Source organism: Copadichromis virginalis, linkage group LG10 (genome assembly GCF_057382275.1).
Source record: "Copadichromis virginalis isolate Kocher_CV1m ecotype Utaka linkage group LG10, C_Virginalis_male_GT1.1, whole genome shotgun sequence".
Classification (NCBI taxonomy): Eukaryota; Metazoa; Chordata; class Actinopteri; order Cichliformes; family Cichlidae; genus Copadichromis; species Copadichromis virginalis.
Genome location: NC_140627.1, coordinates 32,589,561 through 32,610,451, shown reverse-complemented (window position 1 = coordinate 32,610,451; position 20,891 = coordinate 32,589,561). Strand labels below are relative to the sequence as shown.

Genomic DNA, 20,891 nt, shown 5'->3' with positions numbered 1-20,891 from the left:
ACCTGCGTGAAGAAGCAGTTTGGACCAATAAACGGTTAAAAACATCAGACAGCTGTGAGGATGTTTCAGCAGAGCGTGACCTTTCAAAATAAAACCACAGAGCTACCTTGACTCTATGTGCTTCACGCCGGCGTTTGGATCGTCTTTCTTCCTCCTTTCGTTCATCGACAGGAGGGCACTCGATGTTAATGTGCAGCTGAACTTTTGGACGCAGGACCTTGCTTGGCTTGGTTAAAGGTTTGAGTTCAGTTTAGACGAGCTGGGAGCATCGTGTATGTTCATCTTACAGCTGTGCACGTGTGTCACATGATGACGAGGACAGAGGCGATGGTCTTAAAGTGTTCGTGGAGCAGACGCCGTGTGAGTTCAGTCAAAGGCATCGATAAAAAAACGATCAGGTGTCATTCTGTATCGCAGTAATGTGATTGGCATTTCTCACTCTGTAAGAGAACGTCTGAACGTCTGCGGTGCAGCTGTTTACGTCATCGTAAAGTGGGAGAGACTGACGCCGTTAAAACCGCGAGGCAACGTCGGGCTGGTACGTCAGCGCTCACGTAAAGCATTAAAAATACAAGTGTCTGAGGGTTAGACCCAGCTCGGCCAAAGGAAGGGGATCCAGCTACGATTTAAGGAGGTCCGGTTAGAGGAAAACAGCCTTAAAGAATTCAGTGTCTGCGTGCAGTCGAGCTGTCAAATACAACAAAGAACATACATTTAAATGATGAGGAGAGGCTCCTCTAAGGTTTTATTCATTCCATCAGATGCATTTACAGTGAACTAGCTCAGCTGCTTCCTGTTTTTCTGTTTTCACTCTGTAATTGATGTGATTGGCCGAGCAGCATCACATGGACACAGTTAGAAAGCATTCGTCTGTACGTACACCAACATAAAGACAAAAGATTAAAATAACTTGGGCCTGTAAAGATGGGTCCAGACCTGGACCGCGATCCACCCGTTGGTGACCACGGGACCGGGGTGATAACGGCGGCAGGAACCTGAAGGTAAAAAGAAGACGGCGGGCTGGATTACAGAGATGGAAAGCTCGGTTGACTCGCGGAGAAGTCGGTGGTTAAAGCTGCTGCTGAAATGCTCGAGGAGCAAACGGACGTGTTTAATTATCGTTAACGTGAACAAAGCTTTCATTCTTCCTCGCTGTTAATATTAAACTGGTATCAGTGTTTGCACAAAAAGTTGATCCTAATTTTAATCTAAGGCATTTTTAAAGAGGTTTCGAGTCCTGAAGTGTAGCTTCAGCTCCAGGCTCTCTGTTATCTTGTTTTCATGTACTGTATCTTATGTACACAGTGACTCACGCTGAAGTGACTTTTAAAAAGCCTGCAGGCCGTCATGTGTGTCGAGCCGTTTAAAGGCCGCTCGGTCTGCTTTTCTTCTCCCACAGCTTCAGGTTGCAGCTCTCTGTTTTGCATGAATGACGGCCTCATGGCGACCTACGCCGGTATCTCCCGGCACCCATTCGCTCCTCCACGTCCTTTCATTACAGCATTAACTCGTCCATATTTCCTCCACGGCTGCAGGGGGATTAAAGTTGCATGAAGAGGATGAGGGTTTGTTTACAGGTGTGCACTGAGACGAACTTCGAGTGTTTGATGTGTCGTTTTTTGGGCTCTGATGCAACGACTTGAAAACGTATGCGGTGGTAATTTACGGAGCTGAAGGTGCAGACGTGTGCATTTGAAGTGCATCATTGTAAAAATTCACTGCGACGCACATAAAGATGGAAACCGTCAGGTGTGCTGTGACTGCAGATTGCTTCGGAGGTAGGAGGAGGAAAGTGTCTTCAATAATAAATAATCTGCTGCCTTCCTCCTTCTGTCCGTCTCCCTCCTCCTCCCCCTCTACCATCTGCAGCTGACAGCTCCGTCTGTCAGGCTGTCTGTTCCTGTGTGTTCACATCGTATATCTGCATGTCAACAACCACACATTTATTTCTGAATATGAGTATATACACAAATATTAAAGGAATCCTGTTCTATCGGAGTACTGCATGAAGTCTGATGTCATCAGTTAGTATCAGAGGGGGGTGTTGATCAGGTTCAGCTGCTTTGGCCTGAATGACGTTAACAAGCTGCACCAGAGGGGCAATGATGACACAAACCCCACAGGGACAGTTTCACACTGATGTCTTTTCGCTGCTGTTAGCGTGAGGTGACCTGGACCCTGCAGAGGCCACACCCTGAGCACATGTGTCAGACGTGGGAGGGTCTGCAGAACGTTCCGCTGCCTGTACCGTCGTTCAGCGTGACCGGTTTGGTGGATCAGTGAAGGTCTGGGGAGGCACTCGTTGGATACCTCAGTCCCGCCCAGTCGTCCGGTCGTGTTGGTTTGTTCTCGGCTCTTCACGGCTGACTGCAGGAGGACGGGGCAGGAGATCAGTGACCTCCTCAGTCCCCACATCTGAATCCAGTCCAACGCCTTCGGGAGGTGGTTAAACTGGAGATTTGGTAGCACCAACATTCAGCTGACAGATCTGCAGAGAAGCTGATTTAAAGCGTTTCACGCGTTAATGGAGCTGCAGATAAAACTGTGGGACTGTAAATGCTGTAATGATGGAGGTGTAGTGTTATTTTTCTGCTCCATATAAAAGCGGGGATAAGCTGCAATCCTCAGCACACTTCAAAACCAACCGCAGACTTCATCGTGGTCGTAAAGATGAAAGGGAACGCGGCGGCTTTGGCGGCTGCAGCGCAAACACAAAAGCAGCGTCTCCTTTTTCACTTTCAGGAGTCGCTCCTTCACGCCTGCCCTTTGCCCTGAGCGGCGTTCACTGAGTGGCTCTGTGCAAACAGGCTGCAGTTCATAAATGATTCTCAGCTTCAGTTCCTCGATGATCGAATACGACTCGAGGGCAAAGGTCAGAGCATTTGAAAGGAATGTCGGGCTCACAAACATTTGACTGACACCCTCACGCAGGTGGAATCCGATGGTCTTATTTCTGTGATTTTTATACTGAAATAATGTAATAAATCACAAACATAAATTGTAATTCACTTAATATATGCGCAGGTTTTAAAGGTTTATAATAGTAACAATAATGATGATGGTGGCTGTTAAGCGTTCTGCGATGCTGTCGTGATTCTGCGCCTCTTTCCTCGCTGCGGTTCGTGCTGTGACCTTCGGCGCCCTCTCTGTTTGTCTCGTGTTCCTGCAGAAACTGGCGGTGCTGAAGGACGGCTTCCGGCTGGACTCGGGCTCGCAGCAGGAGCTGTGGGGCAGCAGCACCTCGCTTGCAAACTCCGACCTGTCCGTCCCGCGGCTCTACTCCGACGCCAGCTCGCAGACTGACATCCCCGCCGAGGTAAGCCCCGAGCCGGAGCGCGTCCAGGGCACGAACTCGTTGATTATGACTGTTCGCCATAATTAATTGTCAAATATAATCCAGTGTACTTATAACTCCACAGCTAGTTTCTTTATTATTTTCTTCTTCTTTGGTGTGTCAAGATGGTCGAACGCTGTTGTTGTGGAACATTAGTGGAAGTGGAATCTCACACTGTCCACAGTTTTCAATGAGTGTTGTCAGTAAAACGTTGAGTTTTAACCTCCATCGTGCTGTTTCGTTTGTTTTCATTCAGTTCATGACCAGCAGCAACAAACTGGCCGAGAAGGTTCGTGTGAGCCTGAAGTACGAGGAGGCCAAGAGAAGGTAACCGTCTGTCTCTCACACTGTCAGCTGATTCAAATGTAGAGCTTAGATAATGATGAGGCTGGAGGTGGATACTAGAAGGAAACCCCTCAGAATCTCTGAGATGAAAAAGTCTGATCTTCAGCACAAAAATGTGAGATTTAATCAAACTAGCGAGACGTCGCGGTGCATTTAAAGTCTGTTTGCTCCTGATAATCTGCCTGATTCTGGGCTTAAAGGTGATTTTAAAGTGTTACGTTTGTTTACGGCTGGAACGACGATTTCTGTTGAAAAAGCTGAAACTGTTTCCTTCGTTTCCTCTCCCAGGATCGCCACCATCGAGGTGCAGATCGCCAAACTGGATAGCGAGGCGTGGCCGGGGCTGCTGGACCCGGAGCGGGACCGCCTCATCCTCATCAACGAGAAGGAGGAGCTTCTGAAGGAGCTGCAGTACATCAGCCCGCGGCAGCGGCTGCAGCCCAACGACGCAGAAAAGCTGGAGTCCGAGAAGAAGCGGCTGGAGCGAGACCTGCAGGCCGCCAGAGACAACCAGAGCAAGGCGCTGACCGAAAGGTGATTAATGTACGACTGTAATGAGAACGTGTGCTGCAGGGTGAGCGCTGATGCTACAAATCACAGTTCAAAACCCAGAGAAACGTCGCCCTGACACCGCGGCTTTCATTTTTTCCTGACTTTTAGAACCAGGATTCGGTTCCAGTCGTTAGTGTGAAAACGCACTTTACCAAAACTTTGTTTGTGTGTGATGCGTTCAGGGAGCGTCTGGGTTTGCAGGTTATACTCTGCAGGTTGTCAGCGTCCTGCTGTGTGACATTTGTATTTTCTCGCCGTGCTCGGATAACCGTTCCTCCTCCTGTGGTTTGCTGCAGCAGGACTCGCTGTGAGTGCGGTTCCCTCGGTGTACCTCCTGTAATCTGGAGGCGGTATAAAAAGCACAAAGTCGCAAGCTTCAGTGTGTTATGCAACTCCAGCGGGGAGTGATTTACCTTTGCTCGTCATGCACGGTGCAGCGATGAGGAACCTCGTGCACTTGCAGAGGGTGCGGGGCCGGGAGCCGATCCGCGGTGGCGACCTGTACGAAGAGCCCGATGGTACGGCAGCGCCTCATCAATCACCTGCTGGTTCAGTTCCTGAACGCATCTGCAGAAACTAAAAAGCAGCTGCAGCGTAAAGGAGGTCAGAGGTGATGACAGGTGTGTGTAAACAGCGTCATTATGTCCTTACCAGCTGGTGATGCAGCTGACCTTTACAGACGTCAGCCCTCCCCAAAGAGCATAAAGTATCTCCATCTCCTCCTCCTCCTCCTCCTCCTCCTCCTCCTCAGTCCCTTGCATCCCTCCTAGCCTCGTAGAGCACCACTTTCACATTTCCTGAATACCACAGACACCCCCCCCCCCCCCCCCCCTCCTCCTCATCCTCCAACAGGACTCCTGTTGTTCCTGTTCAGGTCAGACTCTCTTTGTGTCGCGTCTCCTGTTCCTGTAACCTGAGAGGCTACACAAAGAACAAGAACCTCTTTTAGTCCACCTTCTCCCCCCCTTACACACACTCACTCACACACACACTCGCACACACACACACACACACACACACACACACACACACACACACACACACACACACACCTGCAGGTTCTGGTTAAAGATTTTGGGCGGTTCAGTCTGAGTGTTGCTCAGGTCTGCCTCCATGTGGACAGCAGGGTTTCTGCAGCTCCTTTAACAGCTCCTGAAATGTCCTTAATGCACATTTACTAGTTAAAACTAGTTAAAACTAGTTAAAACTATCTGAATGCCTTTGGTGGAGAAGCACACACTGTAAATAAAAGATGTCCTAGCTTTATTGTGATAAGACGGTGGCGAGAGGACGGAGAAAGACCTCGACCTGCTGTAAGCGGCCTCGGGGAGGACGTCACCCTGCTGCAGGGGTTGTTAACATGCGGAGAGAAGATGGCGGTGTCTCCATGGTGTCCTGATCCTGATGGCGAGGAGTCAGAGGTTTAAATAAAAATGTGTAAAAGGGAGACGTCTGTTTGCACCGAGGCTGTAGATCTCCTTAACTGCTGCAGATTGTGTGGCGTTCAGGAGCTGCTGTCGGCATCGATTTGTTTCTGTACTGCAGAAACTAAACGGCGTCTTTGTGTTCTTGTTGTTTCAGGCTTCGTCTTCACTGCAAGAGGAACAAGCTGGTCAGAGAGCTGGAGGAGAACGTTCGCCTCGCCACCATGCTGCACACGCAGCTCAAGAGGTTCGTGCTTCTCGTTGAGCTCATTAAAGATAATTAACACGTCTTTAAAGTTTACGATTACTCAGAGAATGATGGAAGAATCTGCAGAAGTGAGACTGAAGTTTCAGTTTCCACAGTTTTTTTTTCAAAATAAAGGCTCAAGACAGAATCAGGCATTGAATATGTTAAACCAAATGGGCAGAAATAACAGGAAGTACATAAAAGTGCGTTAAATAAGGGAACGTAAAACGGACTCTGTGCTCTGTGTCACTCATTTTAAGACCTTATTTATAAAAAGACATGAAGTAGAAATAAGGATGCAGAAAAATGATGTGGATCAGTGGAGCAGAAGTGTTTTTGTTAAATGTTTGTGTCGTGGTTTGTTTCTCGTTGGTGGGACAGATTTCTCTCTGCTCGCTCTCAGCGGGCGGTCGACAGATGGAAATATTCGACCTTTAGCGGCCGAACGTTTCCCACGGATGAAAGCGTTTGTGTTGTTATTCTGCTCATATAAAATCAGTGCCGTATGAAGCTCAACACCACAAGTTGAGCGCTGTCGGCTTCTCCGTCTCCTCCCGAGTTTGGTGGATGTAACAGGACAGGAAGTGCGCCGCGTCCGTGTCAACGAGCCGTCACGCGTCCAGAGGCCGAGGTGGAGCGACGAGGACGACTTTTATTTATCATGAAGAAGTCAAAAAACGGGTTTTATTGTCCACAGTCGTTTCAATTATTCAAAGAAAAGAAGCAAAGCAAACAAACGTCAACCAAGACTCTTTAAATATGTTTTTGAAATCATAATGAAGCCGAGCAGCGGGTTAACGTTTGAGACGTAGCGCCGCAGATACGAGAAACGGACTTTGTAGATGCAGGTGAACAGACTCGCGCTCCAACGTTGACACGATTGCACCGATCGGCCGACTCACGCGTCATTGTGTCTGTGGTTAACTTCCTCCCTCTTCCTCCTCAGCCTGTCGGCCAGCACCCTCTCCTGTTCGTCCGGCAGCAGTCGAGGCTCTCTGACCTCCAGCCGCGGCTCGCTGGCCACCACCTCCAGCCTTGGCTCCACCTCCTCCCTCAGCTTCACCGACATCTACCTGGAGCAGCCGGAGCTGGCCGACCCGGACTTCCAGAACAAGCTGGACAGCCTCCTGCAGGAGGGCGTCCAGGGAGGGTACCGGCCCTCCAGCTCCATCACCACCATACACGAGCACGAGGTGGTGACCGGCAGCGGCACAAAAGACGCCGGGAGACCCCAGAGCAAGTCGGGAGGCACCGGAGGAGACACTGGAGGAGGCACAGGGGCTGGCGTGGGGGCGGAGCCTTCCAGGATCCAGGCCCTCAAACTGTCAGAAACCCCGCGCTCAATGAACTCCTTATCCCCACGCTCGTCTCTCTCCTCGCTGTCTCCGCCGTGCTCGCCCCTGGTCACGGACGCTACCTTCCTGTCAGGCGAGACGTTCGCGGGCCAGTCGGGGGGCTCCGGGTTGGGCCTCGACCTGGAGCTCCACAGCAGGCTGGCCGAGCTGGAGCTCAGGCTGGACTCTGAGGAGCAGCGTCAGGAGGAGCAGGGAGGTCCGGAGGAGAAGCAGAACCACCACGGCAGGCTGGGCGAGGAGGTCAAAGGTAAACAGGAAGCAGCACGATTACACAGCACGATCTGTCTGATGTTTTTAGTCGTTGTTGATCCCAGTCACTGATTCTGGTTTCACTTTGAGTCCTGCTGCATCAGCAATCACACGAACTCCTCAGGCTTCAAAAACTGGAAGCACGTCTTCATCTCACTGAGGACGAACGCTTTTAATCCTCAGTGTTGCTAAGGTGACAGCGAGCCGTCTTTATAACCGCCCGCCATCAGAAACTAGAATGAAAGCTGCGTGTTTGAGTGGAAACGTGACTCTTCATCAGACCTGTGGAGCCGCTCAGCAGTCAGGTCTGACTTGTAAAACATAGTCAGGAACGAGTCGCTGTGACAGAGGCCGCTTTTGACTTCAGAGAAAAAGCTTTATTAGAAAGCCCGACTCCAGGAATCCTCCTCCTCCTCTCAGTGTGCGTGATGAGGAATCTAATACTGTGTGTGACACCTGACGGCTGCTGGCAGCGATGAGGAGGGTGGAGGTGAAGGTCTGGAGGGTTTAGGGTTGCAGCTGTTCAGTCTGAAGCTCGTTCTCTGCATCAGGAGACGTGATCGCTGTGATCGCTTCATTGCTCCAGTTTAATTTTTCAGGTATAATTTTGACTTTTATTCATTTTAAAACTAAATAATTGAAAAACTTTTTTTCCAGGTAAATCAGTTCAGTCTTTAAAAAAAGACTTTTTATGATATTTCATCTTCTCCTCCTACATCCTCTCAGTACAATCTAGGGCTGCTCAATTAATCGAATTTTAATCACGATTACGATCTGGGCTTTCAACGATCATTAAAAACGACTGAGCCGATTATTAGCTCCTCCCTCATGCTTTACTCTCGCGCTGCTCCGTGTGGTAAATCAAGCGCACCGCTCTCCATTTCGAACACGCGTCACAACAATTAAGAGGACCCGAGGGAAGCTCGGAAAGCTAAGCAGAAGTTATTTGGAGAGGAGAGTGACTGCTGTTGGTTGAAAAGAGAGTTAAAAAAAACAAAACTTCAGTGGTGTGGAAACATTGTGGGTTCGCGGAGTCAGACGTGGATCAAGTAGACACAGTGTGTAAACTTTGCTACGGTGTCGTAGCTGCACCACAGAGCAACACTGCAAAGTTCACTAAACATAGATGTTTACATTTTTCATTTATTTCTTATATTGCAAACATTTGCACTGTTATCAGTATTTGCACACTATTTTATATTCTTTTTTAAAGTCATTATTCAATACATTGTTATTGTTAACCCTTTAAAGCCGGTCAGAGCAGCACGCTCCGTTTTGCCTAACCATTTTTAAATCCCTGTAGAACCTGAACCGTGTAAGCTAGCGCAATAATTTGTTTTGCATATGAAACCGGAGGAGTTGTACTTACATCTGATGCCATCAGCTTGTCCTCGGTCATGGTTTGCTTCCACATAAAGCTTTGCAAAAAGTGCATAAAAAGCACTTGCAGCAACAAAAACATAATATTCCAGAAACACGCTTTGCCGATCCATCAGCTGTTCTTAACACTTCCCACTTTGAAAAAGACGTCAACGGGAACTGTCTCATTTCCTGCCCGAAACCAGAAGTGACATCATTTTCGCAGAAAATCTAGTTTTTTACTTGTAGGCCTTAAAAGCCTATACTAGTGTTTTTATAAGTCATGTTTGACTTTTCTGAATAGTTGCTGGGATGCTTAGGACTTGAATTGCACTGCTGGAAATAGTTTATTTTGATGCACCTGCTGTTTTCTTTGCAAATTTGCATCATAGGATTGTTTTTTTGTTTTTCCTGCAGTATATAAAAATTGCTGTATCTCCAAAATAAAACTATGAAGACACTCAAAATAAATTTCCTGTTGTTGTAAACTATTTTTTGCAACTTTTTTGTATTTAAAGTTTTGAGGGATAAACCTCTTAAATTTCTCCAAGTAGAAATATATGTAAAAAAAACAAAAACGATTTTCAATTTTTTTGTAGTTTATTGCACTTGTTTGCAATTAATGTTGTTACTATGGACTTAATGCATACATATTATTAAAATATGGGCTATAACAGTTGTATTGATGTATAGCAACTTGAAATGCTCCCACAAATGGCACTACAGCATGTAAAAAAAAATAATAATATAAGCTCTGGTGGACTTGGTTCTATAGTAGGTCTTAAAGGGTTAAATAAATATCGTCAAATAATCGTGATCTCAATTTCAGTGAAAATAATCGTGATTATCATTTTTGCCATAATCGAGCAGCCCTAGTACAATCATTTGGTTTTTTCCTGTATTTCTGATGCGGCCGACAGATGCAGGATTTTTAGGCTGACGTTTGTATTTGGCGACTAAAACATTCGATATGTGGGACATTTCAGGGACATAAAACACAAACATCTTTGCCTGACGCTTGTTAGTGTCGTTATTAACGAGTCCTTTCTGGGTTTAATCCTGTTTTGCTGGATTACTCGTTTGCTCGTTTACGCTGTGCCAGCCTGCAGCAGCAGCAGGGCGCCCTCTACAGGACAAATTATGCAACATCAACACCTGTAACACGGTTCACGCATGTTTCTCCCGTTTCTTCTTCTACTCTTACTTTTTTTTTTATCGGCTGTTATTGATGCTGATACGATATCGATATCAGCTGATAGCCTGGTGCCGGTGTATTGATCAGTTCTTATTTCTGATCCCTCGTAACGTCATAAATACCGGAGAGAGCAACATTTTCAGGGTTTAGAAGGACACTTCTGAGGGTCTTGTCTTGTGTTTTGGATCAGGCGGGGCCTGTGGGCCTGACGTGTTTGTTTTAGGACCGAGTGAGTCGATGAATGTGATGTTTTCACGTTTCACTCCCCTCCCAGGCCCCTTTCTGCACCTGAGCGCTGACCTACCTTTGCTTTTGTTACCGGCTTGTCTCTCTCCTGATCTGCTGTCGGCTCCGACGTCTTTCGTGGCGCTCTTGCCTCCACCTGAGCTCGCAGACGTCCCGCCATGATGTCAGACTGACTGGGACCAGCAACGAGGGCTTTAATGGGCAAAAATTCCCCAAATCTCTGCTGGACGTGACCCCTACCACCCTCATCTCCCTCCCCCCATTTACTTCTTTATTTGAGTTTCACTTAAATAGTTAAAATATGAAATAACGCCGCTGCGAGAGACACTTTTAACTTCAGTGACGGTCGGTGTTGTTGAATAATGTGTTTAACAATCAAGAAAACGTCAGACGAGGAGAAAAAGAAAGTTTAATTCAAATAAAAAAAGAAACAGTTTTTTACATGTTTACGTTTTTTGCAGCTTGTTGCACCTTTGTGTGGTTAATGAGAGAGCGGCAGTGAGAGTCAGGCTCAGGTGAAAGCTGCACCTGGTGTCTGGTTTCCTGCTCTTATCAGGTCGAAGCCACACGAGCCTGAAGCCTTTCTCGGGTCCACATCACATGCAGCCCACAGATTATTGATTATATTAGTTTGAATGTGTTGTTTGCAGTGCAGCTCCAGGCCAGGTTTGATTGGTCATTGACCTCAGCTCAGGGATCAGATAGACTCGTGTTCAGGTTTCATCATTTTTCTCTACAGTTTGGACGTTTTAGTTTTGTACTTGCACATAAATAACACGAGCGGGAGTCAAAGACGCCACACGTGGTCGCTGTTTCTGCTTTTCAGCGCTTTATTGAAGGATGATTTTGAACTGTGACTCGTGCAAAGCTGATGGAGATTACAATTACACATCAAATTATTTATTTATTTCTCTTCTTTTGGTTTTTTTAGGCTCAGCTTCCGAGCTGCGAGGGACGGGGGCGGGGCCAAAGAAGATTGGGGTGACCTCGGCCGTGTCCGACGAGTCGGTCGCCGGCGACAGTGGCGTGTACGAGCCGTCAGAGCGCAAGTACGAAGGTTTTACATTTGAGGTCGTAGGTTTGTCCTCGTATTGTTACGCTTTTATTTTTCCTGGTCTGGCTCTTTGTTTCAGAAATTTAAAGTTACAGTTTGTTAATAAATGAGTGGCATTGGACGGATTTCCCATAACTGCAGCTGGAGGTTAAAATAACTCTGCGTGCTGTTTCCCGCAGACCCGGCCTCCCCGCTGACCTCCTGCTGAGCTCCTACGAGGACCGCCTGGCGCCCGGCTGCCCTCAGGTGCAGCTCGGCTTCCGTTACGAGGCCAGAGACCGGCGCTTCACCGTCTACGTCATGCAGCTGTCCAACTGCAGCGCCCTCTGTCTGCCGACCGACCAGAAAATGTACGAAGTCTCAGTCTGTGTTTCCTGTCCCTCGAACGTATCTCAGCAGGTTTAATGGCCTCTGCCACGCTGCCGTGTGTTTGAGGCGCTCAACAGAAAAACTCAATACGGTCGTTTTTTCTTTTCTACGGGGCAGTTTTATGGAATCGGATCTAAAACTAAAATGATTATTTACTGAGATCATAATGAACGTTAGAAAACTAAAATACGTGTAAGTATAATCCCAGAACACAGCCAAGCCGCTCCGCCTTTAGCTCCGCCTTTAGGTGATGAAGTAATAAAGTTAATAAAAAAGTAAACAAACTTTTTCTCCAAAGTAAAAAAACTAAACCAGAGGTTGATGCCATGGAGGCTACGTCCATCTTTAGTGTACAGTCTGTAATTTACATCGCGACATCATCGCGTGACCTTTGCCCTTTCCTCCTGCAGGTATGTACGCGTGGCGGTGCTTCCCTGCGTGGAGGCCACTCGCTGCCTCTTCCGAACACGCAGCTCGCCACCTCGAGACGCCGTGGAGTTCAACGAGGTGTTTGGCATGCAGATATCCCACAGTGCACTGCGGCAGAAGACCCTGAGGGTGGACGTGTGCGACACCGGCAAGTCGGGCCACGAAGAGTGTCTGGTTAGTTTCAGTTCGTACGTCACTGTAAAAAAAAAAAGAAGATAATGTTCACTAATCATCGAGGATCTCACGGTTTGTTTGTTAAAGGTCATCAGCTGTTAATTAATCAGCTGTTAACGAGGTTCTTGTCACACACAGTTTAATACATGCTCACGCTCTCTCTGACTCCCTTCCTCCTCTTCCTCGCTGCAGGCGGGAGCTCAGATCAGCCTCGCTGACGTCAGCTGTTCGGAGGAGAAGTGCACCAAGTGGTACAACCTGCTGAGTCGTGTCTACCTGCCCGAGGTCAGCAGAAGCCCGGCGAGCGGCCCAGAAATGAGCCGTGCTTCGTTTCCTCTCCAGTTTCATTCAAAACTAATTCTTCTCATTTTAGTTCCCAGATGTCCTTTTTTCACATTTAGATGCTTTCAGTGAGTCACAACATGAGTTTAACGTCCCTGTGAGGAAATATTGATCATAATAATAAAGTCGTTTGTGCGCACATGAAGAAGGAAGAGGAAAAGTAACAGTTACAATTTTACACATTTCTGTCATTAAATTGATACACGAGTCAATAAAAAGGTCAAAAAGTCTTTAAAGGTGGAGCTGTGAGTGAGACAGAATAGAATGCAATAGAATAGAATAGAATATCCATCACCGAGCTTCAATCTAAATACATAAATCAGATTAAAGGGATAGAAAGTAAGACGCCATGTTGGTTGCAGTAGGGATATAAGAGGAATTCTACTGCTGCACAATCAGTGTGGAAAACAGTTCGGGACATAAATGCTGTGTGTGTTACGAGTGTGACGGGGATGTCGTTGTTGAATGATCTAAAAAATGTTTGAAGTGATCGGAGGATTAAAAAGTCCTGATGCAACTGTTTGTGTTTCAGACTCACGTTTCCAGCGGCGACCGAGCCGGAGGGCCTGAGGATGACGAGTGGTGAGTGTTGAGGATGAAAACCTGAGTGATGCAAACTATGAGCGAGCCTCGTGTTCAGTCTGAGGAAGACGATGGTGGCGTAGCGAGTAAGAACGAGTGTCTGTGGTTGGTCTTCATCAGGCATGGCGAGCCTCTGGAGGCGGACATGTTCGAGGACGACGAAGGGCACGGCACGGAGGGGGCGGGGCCTCTGAAGGACGAGGATGAGTTTTATCCCGAGAGCAGCCAATGGGAAGCAGAGGAGGAGGAAGATGAGGAGAAGGGGCCCAAACCCCCTCCTCCTCCGACGGCGGTGGCGGCAGCCGCCATCACAGAGAAGGTAACGTCATTTATTTCAGCTTAAAGGTCAACGAGCCGCTTTGTGTTTAGAGTTCTTCTTCTCTGATAATTGGGAACGCTGACATTTAAGCAGGGGAAGAAGAAGAATCACTTCCCGTTCCAGTGGACCTTTTTCGAGTTTGTTTTTAAGCAGAAGCAGTTTTAGAACTAACACTGTGACGGCGCCTCGGTCGGTGAGCGTCCTCGTTACCGCTGCGGTTCTCTCCTACAGGTGAACAAGGAGACGAGCATGGACAGCCTGCCGTCGCTGCATCACTGCTCCGTGGTTCGGCCCAAAGAGCGGCGCCCGGACGTCCGCCAGCAGAACCCCTTCATGAGGGGCAACACCATCATCCGCTCCAAGACCTTCTCGCCCGGACCTCAGAGCCAGTACATCTGCAGGGTAAGTGAGACCTACGCAGGATTTGCGCCGATGGTGACGCTGCGACCTCATTAAACGCTCGATTTTGTCCTCGCAGATTAACCGCAGTGACAGCGACAGCTCCACGCTCTCCAAGAAGTCCCCGTTTGTCAGAAACGCCTCCGAGAGACGCAGCATGCGCATGAAGAGGGTAAAGACTCCGCCCCCTCACCTCTGCATCACTGCAGAACCATTATACATTAGCTAGCGTCACGCCTACTTTGTGTGGCGGATGTAGACAAAAGAAAGTAGTTCCTTTGTGAGACTCGTCATTGAAGCTTTGTTGGTATTTGTTGAGTAAGTAACTCTGCTAAAGTAGCTTTGCATGATTCACAGTTCATAATAATCCTAGTTTATCTGATACTGAGCTTCGGTGCAGCACTGTCTATAATGAGCCATTTTAGCCCCTCCCCCTTCACCTGTGAGCGTGGCTGTTCACGCTGAACCGCGGGACGCTCGGGTCCCGTGTTTCAGCTTCAGTGGTGCGGTTTCTCTCGTCTTTCTGATCCTCCTGCTTCTCGACTTCTTGAAAGTAATACCTTCACATTTGCTGACCGCATTAAGACAATTTGCATTTTGTGAGGCTTTAAACCTCCTAACGACTCCCAGTGAAGCGACTCTTAATATTTAATGACCGTCTGAATGTTTAATGCAGCGCTGACATTTGCCAGTTTCTATTAATTTAAAGTCGAGGCAGCAGCTTCGGCCTCTCGGGGCTCCACGGCAGCAGGTGTTGGTGACAGTATTTGCAAATAGGTTGAGGTGTTATTAAACACTCGGGTGACTTTTAAGCCCCCTCCAGAAATCGAGGACTTTACAGGCTTCATCGCTGATGGCTGCACTTAAACCTGCGCAGACGTAGCAGGACTGTGTGCGTCGAGCTGTGGTCCAGCCCTGGTTAAGTTTAGATCAGCCTCACCCTGATGTTTGGATTCTGTTAGCTTTGGGTTTGTTTCTTTATGCATTTTTCTTTCTTTGCCCTCGGCTCAAACTCAGCCTGTCTGACTGACAGAACCAGGCAGCAGAAGCACTGTGACGTTGTGAGTTTGTGCTGCAGCGGGCAGAAAGTCGATGGTGTTACTGTGGCACTCGTTCAGTTTCTGTCAGATTGTCTGTCACATTTTTAAGAGCTCGTCAGTTCATAGTCGATGATTTTCCAGCAAATTTGTGTTTTGTCCTCGGCACTTAACCCCGCCCCTTCGTCCTCTCTCAGCCTCCTGTACCCGTTAAAGGTCTGGACGGGCTGCTGCGGACCTCTCTGGACCTGGAGCTGGACCTGCAGGTGTCCCGGACGCGGCAGGCTCGGCTGGCGCAGGAACTGCGGGTGCTGCGGGAGCTGAAGACGCAGCTGGAGAAGGCGAGGCAGCAGGGCCAGAAAGAGCTGCCCGCCTGGGTCCAAGAAGACGAACGCTTCCGGCTGCTCCTCAGGCAGGCCGAGAAACAGGTGAACTTACCGCCGAGTGTCCAGGCCTCCCGTGGAGCCTCTGTCCACGTGTTACATGGTGAAATCAGTGTCTGTGTCCTCGTTTGCTCTCAATGTGCAGATGAAACAGATAATCCTCCAGAGGGCGCTTTCTTTCTTTTTTTACTGTCACAGTATAGTTGTCCCGCTGGAATAAAAACTCTCTGCTTTTGTTCTCTTCAGACTCGAGAGGAGCAGCAGCAGGAGAAGAGGGTGGAGAAAATGATGAAGGCCGCAGCCAAGGACGTCCACAAGATCAGAGGCCAGAGCCGCAAAGAGGTCCCCGAGGTGCAGACCTTCAGGTACGAAAAGCACCGTCACCACCACAGATTCATTCGTGGGGCAGTTTGAAGGTGGCGACCTCATCGCGCACGATGATGATGTCACTGTTTGCTGTGTGTGGTTTCAGAGAGAAGATGGCGTTCTTCACACGAGCGAAGACCTGCATCCCCGACCTGCCGGCCGACGACGTGTAGAGAAGCATTTCAAAGTATTTTCCTTCCGGAGTCGTTCCCTGCTGTTCCCTCACCGACGAAGCAAACGTCTGGCGGTATTATGAAGAATTAAAATAAATAATAAAAATAACACTGATAATAATAATAATAATAAGTAGGAAAAAACCTTTGAAACCGTGGAGAGAGTAATTTTAAAGAGCTCAGCATTTCTAATGTGGATAGTCTTTGTTTGTAAATTAGCGATAGCACTGCTGGAGCTTTTGTTTTTTTCCTTTTTTATTCTCGTTTCCACTTTTGTTTTTGTTCCTGTTACTAACCGGCTGTTCTTAGACTCTTAGGTGTTTAAAATCATTCCAGCACAGAATCATACAGTCACACATGAGCATACGAAGACTTTTGTACTGAAAATGGCACAAAATCAAAAATGGTACTCAAAGGAAAATTCAGCTGCAGCTTAAAGATATTTAATATTGACCTTCAGATGATGTGGGATTAGTTTTTTATTATTAGAGTATTTTCTGAGCAGACAAACAGCACAGTGTTTAATTTTTGTATTTGTTTTTAAATGCGGCTCTCCCTACACAACAACAGTGAAACACTAAAACATGTTTGTGCAGACGAATCGCCGCAGTTATAATCCTTAAGATTTTTAATCCAGGTCAGGTTATTTTCTACACAGACGTGAAGTTTCTGCTGGTTAAATGATCAGAACAAAAAACAAGCAGCTGTTTCTTAGAGCAGGGCAGCTACAACTCCCAGGGTGCATTTCAACAGGAAGCATCCAGTCAGATTCATTTTAAGGAGACGCTAAAGATTAAGTAAAGTTAAATAACCTCAGATTATATCCCGTCCAATCAGGCAGGAGAAAGTTTTTGGATCATGTCCAATTGTCATTCATGTGCCTGTTTAAACCTTAAACATACCTTTGAGTTTTTTATGGCCCAGTGTCGATTAAATAGGTTTTTACTACGCTGTTAAACTGTAAGGAGGGCGTAGTAAAGTCCAGAGGCCAAAAAGACAACAAATCACATGTTATGGCTCATTTATAAAGAGATTTAATGCACTAAATCTACAGTTTATTGCAAAATGAGGCACTTAAAAGTTGCTTTTTTTATGTTGTGAACATAAGAGCCGGATTTTTAAAGTGACAAAGACCAAAACTGGAGCAAAGAGAGTCAAAATGCAGCATTTGTGTTCAGCTAACGCCGCACTTCTTTAGGTTTCCTGTGTGATGCATATTTATTATTAATCATCCATCACTGAGGAAATTCACCTGTTACAGCAGCACAAGAGTCAGGAAGAAAAAGTGAATTAGAGACTAATAAACATAAATACTATACAGGAGTAATTGGTACCATGTACAAATGGTACTGTAAACAGTGAAACGGACTAAAATACACGAGAGGACTGGAAGACGGCAACATTTTGCAACATTCTGTCCAAACACATTTTTTTTACTCTTAGTTCTATATGATGTCACACAGAGGGGATTTCCCTAATATGGCCATCTCAGGCTCCACCCAAAAGAAAGCCTTCCTCAAAGGGGAAGGGCTAAAACAGCTTCCTTCACAGAGAGGATTAACTGAGCGGCTGCACTGAGGTCCAGTGTGCCATAAAGAAGGATTTTTTTGAACTGTTATTAAAGCATAGCTGCTCTCTGTGAGTCGAAGAGTTAAAAATAAGCTGCCACGCTTACTGCCAAACTGACCTGGACTGAAATCTTAAGGATTATCTTCATCTTCAAACACTGGCACAAACTGTACGTTTTCTGTAAACTGAGCGACGTCGTGCTGACGGCACAGGTGGTCGTAGCACGTCAGCGTGGCCGCACGATAGCAGCTCAGAGGAGACACGTCGCTCTGAGCGTAATCCGTAATCATCGTCTCTCGTCACACAAACACATCGGTGTAGAAACAGCACTAACTCGCACTAACACTCAGGTAGTTGATCGGGTAGTTTGCACTTTAAGAAAGTTGAGGTAGAAGTTTGAAAAAAGAAAAACTTGATGTGGGTTTTTGGAAAGTTAAACGCCTGGAAACCTTTGCCTCACGCTGGAACGATTTCTGATTGTCGGAACAGGAAGTGATCTCAAACGCATTTCTGATGACTGTGAACTTGTTATTGATCGTATGATTGTTTGACTGGAAGCGACTGAAAAAAAACTGAGTCGTCAGCCAATAGGAAGACGGAAGTCCAGCTTTGCTTCATAAGCTCCTGCGCTTCTCTCTGATTGGCTGATCAGTTTTTGCAGTTTTAATTTCAGACTTCCTGCCCTCACGTTTCCACCTGTAACTGGATGTTTGTGAAGCATTCAGTTCTATTAGAACTGGACCTTCTGCACTTAAAACTGTTGGATGGTGTTAGTGTGGTGCCCCAGCAAAACTCAGCATGTCGCCTTTTTTTCCTCAGCTGGTTATTTAAACTGTTTTTCTCCTCGTTTCAGTCTGTTTGAAGCTCTGAAACGAGGAGGAAGACACATTCAGTGAACTTATCGATGCATTGAGCAGCTAAAGAGCCTCAGGAGTTGGTAAATATTAGAAAAACGTCACTCCCAAAGACTCCTGACACGTTCTATATAAACTGATGTTTAATGTAGTGTTTACATAAACAAGCAAACAGAAATCTGGCACAGGAAATTTTTTACTTTTCAGTATATGGAGGATTGAAGGTGCCAAAATAAACAAAATATGTGACTGAGTGAATAATAAAATGACATTAAATGTTCGAAAAAATAGATACATGTAGGTATTTATTAATTTGTAAAATGTGACATGAGTTAATATTTTTAAATTAATTTTATGCAGAAATACAGGGAAGGTCAGTAAACAGATATTTGTCTTACATTTTATAATTGAATGCCTTGAATGTTGAAGAATTTTATTGTTTTTTACATTTGTAATTTATTTATTAATTTGCTTGCTGTTCCATTATTATTTTGGCGGTTTTGATCCTCCATACTGGCATGTGTCAGGAAGTCTTCTCCAAAATAACGATTTAAAAAGTGGAAAATTCTTCACATGGAAAACATTTAACATGAATTCTAGATTATTACAAAATGTGGGATTATAAACTACCTGCTGAACATGGAGCAGATGATTTATTCAGGTGGTGGAGACCAAAAATGGAGCTAAAAATGAACGCTGGGCCTTGAATGGTCACTAAAGTGCCTGTGACTGCCTGATGTTGTCACTCTGTAGCTGCTGAATGCAGAAATAAGCGGCTGTCTATTGAATGTCCGACTTTCCTTCTTGCTGGGCCACCAGGCTGATGGTGTCGGTGCATTTTGTTCTTCGTGTTTCCATTCCCCGTGTAAAGAAGAACGTAGCTGTCGAAAACCAAGCTGCTGCTGCTGTCATTCCAGATGTTTCTCTCTTCTTTTTTTAACTCTGTGTAGAGAAACAGCAGCTCTAGGAAATGATTGAGGTTTTTTTTTATTGTCCAATTTGACCGTTTACCTTCGTCATCTCCACTTCCTGTTGCTGCCCAGTCTCTGTGAGTGTTTTCAGTCCTCATTAAAGCGTCAGATAGTCCCACCACATCCAGGTAGGAGTAGATATATTTTTCTAGAATGTATGTTTAAAAAAGGTAATAAGATTGAAATAACGAGACACGAATGACTTCTGAAAGAGCCTCGGTAGGATGTGAATCTGACACCATCGCCCGACATCAGTGTGAACAGTCAGTGAAAAAGACCAAAACCAAAGATTTAAAAGCTGATCCCCGTCCTCTGACGTAAAACGATTCAAACCCCTTCGTCACGAGGTGTTTTTGTAATTTTACCCTCTGCTACGGCACGACAGAAAATCAGACGCTGGAAATAGTGAGCTGCTAGCATGTGGTGCTAAAGCTAAGCTAACACCTGCCAGTCAATACCATCCTGAAACTTCCCTTGGTTTACTCTCAGACTGCTGATGTCACCGTAAAGATGCAGCCAGATGTTTTTTTTTTCTTTTTAAGGTACTTGATGTAAATTTCAGGGTTTAAAAAAAATACTGTAAATGTTCCAAAATTAACTAAAGACAACATGAAGAAACGGCTGCTTTGACCTGATCTGCACACTGAGCATTTTTTATCATTGAAATAAGGCTCAACTCATTCAGCAAACACTGCCCCCTGGTGGTGAACATTTTAGTTAGTCTGCAGAGGGGAATTACAAAAAGTTACTTTTAATCGTACACTTGCTCATCAGACCACTTCGTGAGCTTTTGCATGTTTTTTTCGCCGTCTGGTGTATTTTTTTTATATAAATCAAAAAAAGCTGGTAACGAGAAATGCGTCGTTGTTCTCAGAGTGCAGATCAGCTGTAGATTCCAGTTTGTGGCGACTGTTCGCACTGAGAACTGAACGAACGTTACGGAGTTGGGCGTGCTGCAGGGCGAGCAGCGGGTTCACTGCAGCTCTGGAGATGTTTTTGTTTAATGTCCAACCGAGCCGCCGTCGGTGGGTGTGTAAGAAGACTTGGAGGAACTTTCATTTTTTTAATATTAGCCGTTTTTTGTTTGTCCTCTGTCTCCTCGAGTAGGTTGGACCTATAGGAATTCAGCGGTTAACCTCTGATTAAAAAAGACTCGTTTATTTGAAACATCTGGATGAAGGAATGTAGGTTTTTTAAAAACAAATGCTGTTAGCCACAAATGATTCTTCTTCATCACGTAGGCAAATCTTTGTTTTTTTTGTGCTTTTTTGTTTCTTTTATCTGATGAATCTGTTCAAACCCGGTGATGCGTTTGCAGGCGGCTACGAGAAACACACTGCATGTATTTATTGCACTTCTGTGATTTTTTTTTTTGATTTTTTTTTGAGGGGGTGGGGGGGTGGGGTGCTTTTTTCCTGTTTTTTTTTTTTTTTTTTCCTTTTTATCGTAAGAGTCCTGAAAAGCTGTGAATTTTATTCTCAGACACTGTACTGTCGACCAGAGTTGTAAATATTTCACCAGCACAAAAAACAAACGATATGTTTTGTAGTTTCACAACATATAA

General features: G+C 46.1%; 1 protein-coding gene across 1 annotated transcript in view; it reads left to right on the top strand.

Moving 5' to 3' along the window:
* wwc1 (WW and C2 domain containing 1) overlaps positions 1 to 20,152 on the top strand; it is a 44,534-nt gene extending 24,382 nt beyond the window's left edge. Inside the window, exons 7-22 of the mRNA XM_085471063.1 lie at positions 3,170 to 3,316; positions 3,591 to 3,661; positions 3,968 to 4,213; positions 5,813 to 5,902; positions 6,849 to 7,504; positions 11,238 to 11,355; positions 11,540 to 11,710; positions 12,140 to 12,332; positions 12,525 to 12,617; positions 13,207 to 13,256; positions 13,377 to 13,575; positions 13,807 to 13,977; positions 14,054 to 14,146; positions 15,209 to 15,439; positions 15,641 to 15,759; positions 15,867 to 20,152. Coding sequence (XP_085327189.1) covers positions 3,170 to 3,316; positions 3,591 to 3,661; positions 3,968 to 4,213; positions 5,813 to 5,902; positions 6,849 to 7,504; positions 11,238 to 11,355; positions 11,540 to 11,710; positions 12,140 to 12,332; positions 12,525 to 12,617; positions 13,207 to 13,256; positions 13,377 to 13,575; positions 13,807 to 13,977; positions 14,054 to 14,146; positions 15,209 to 15,439; positions 15,641 to 15,759; positions 15,867 to 15,933 — 2,715 coding nt within the window. The 3' untranslated portion in view covers positions 15,934 to 20,152. The remainder of the gene's footprint in view (positions 1 to 3,169; positions 3,317 to 3,590; positions 3,662 to 3,967; positions 4,214 to 5,812; positions 5,903 to 6,848; positions 7,505 to 11,237; positions 11,356 to 11,539; positions 11,711 to 12,139; positions 12,333 to 12,524; positions 12,618 to 13,206; positions 13,257 to 13,376; positions 13,576 to 13,806; positions 13,978 to 14,053; positions 14,147 to 15,208; positions 15,440 to 15,640; positions 15,760 to 15,866) is intronic.
* The last annotated feature ends 739 nt before the right edge of the window (positions 20,153 to 20,891 follow it).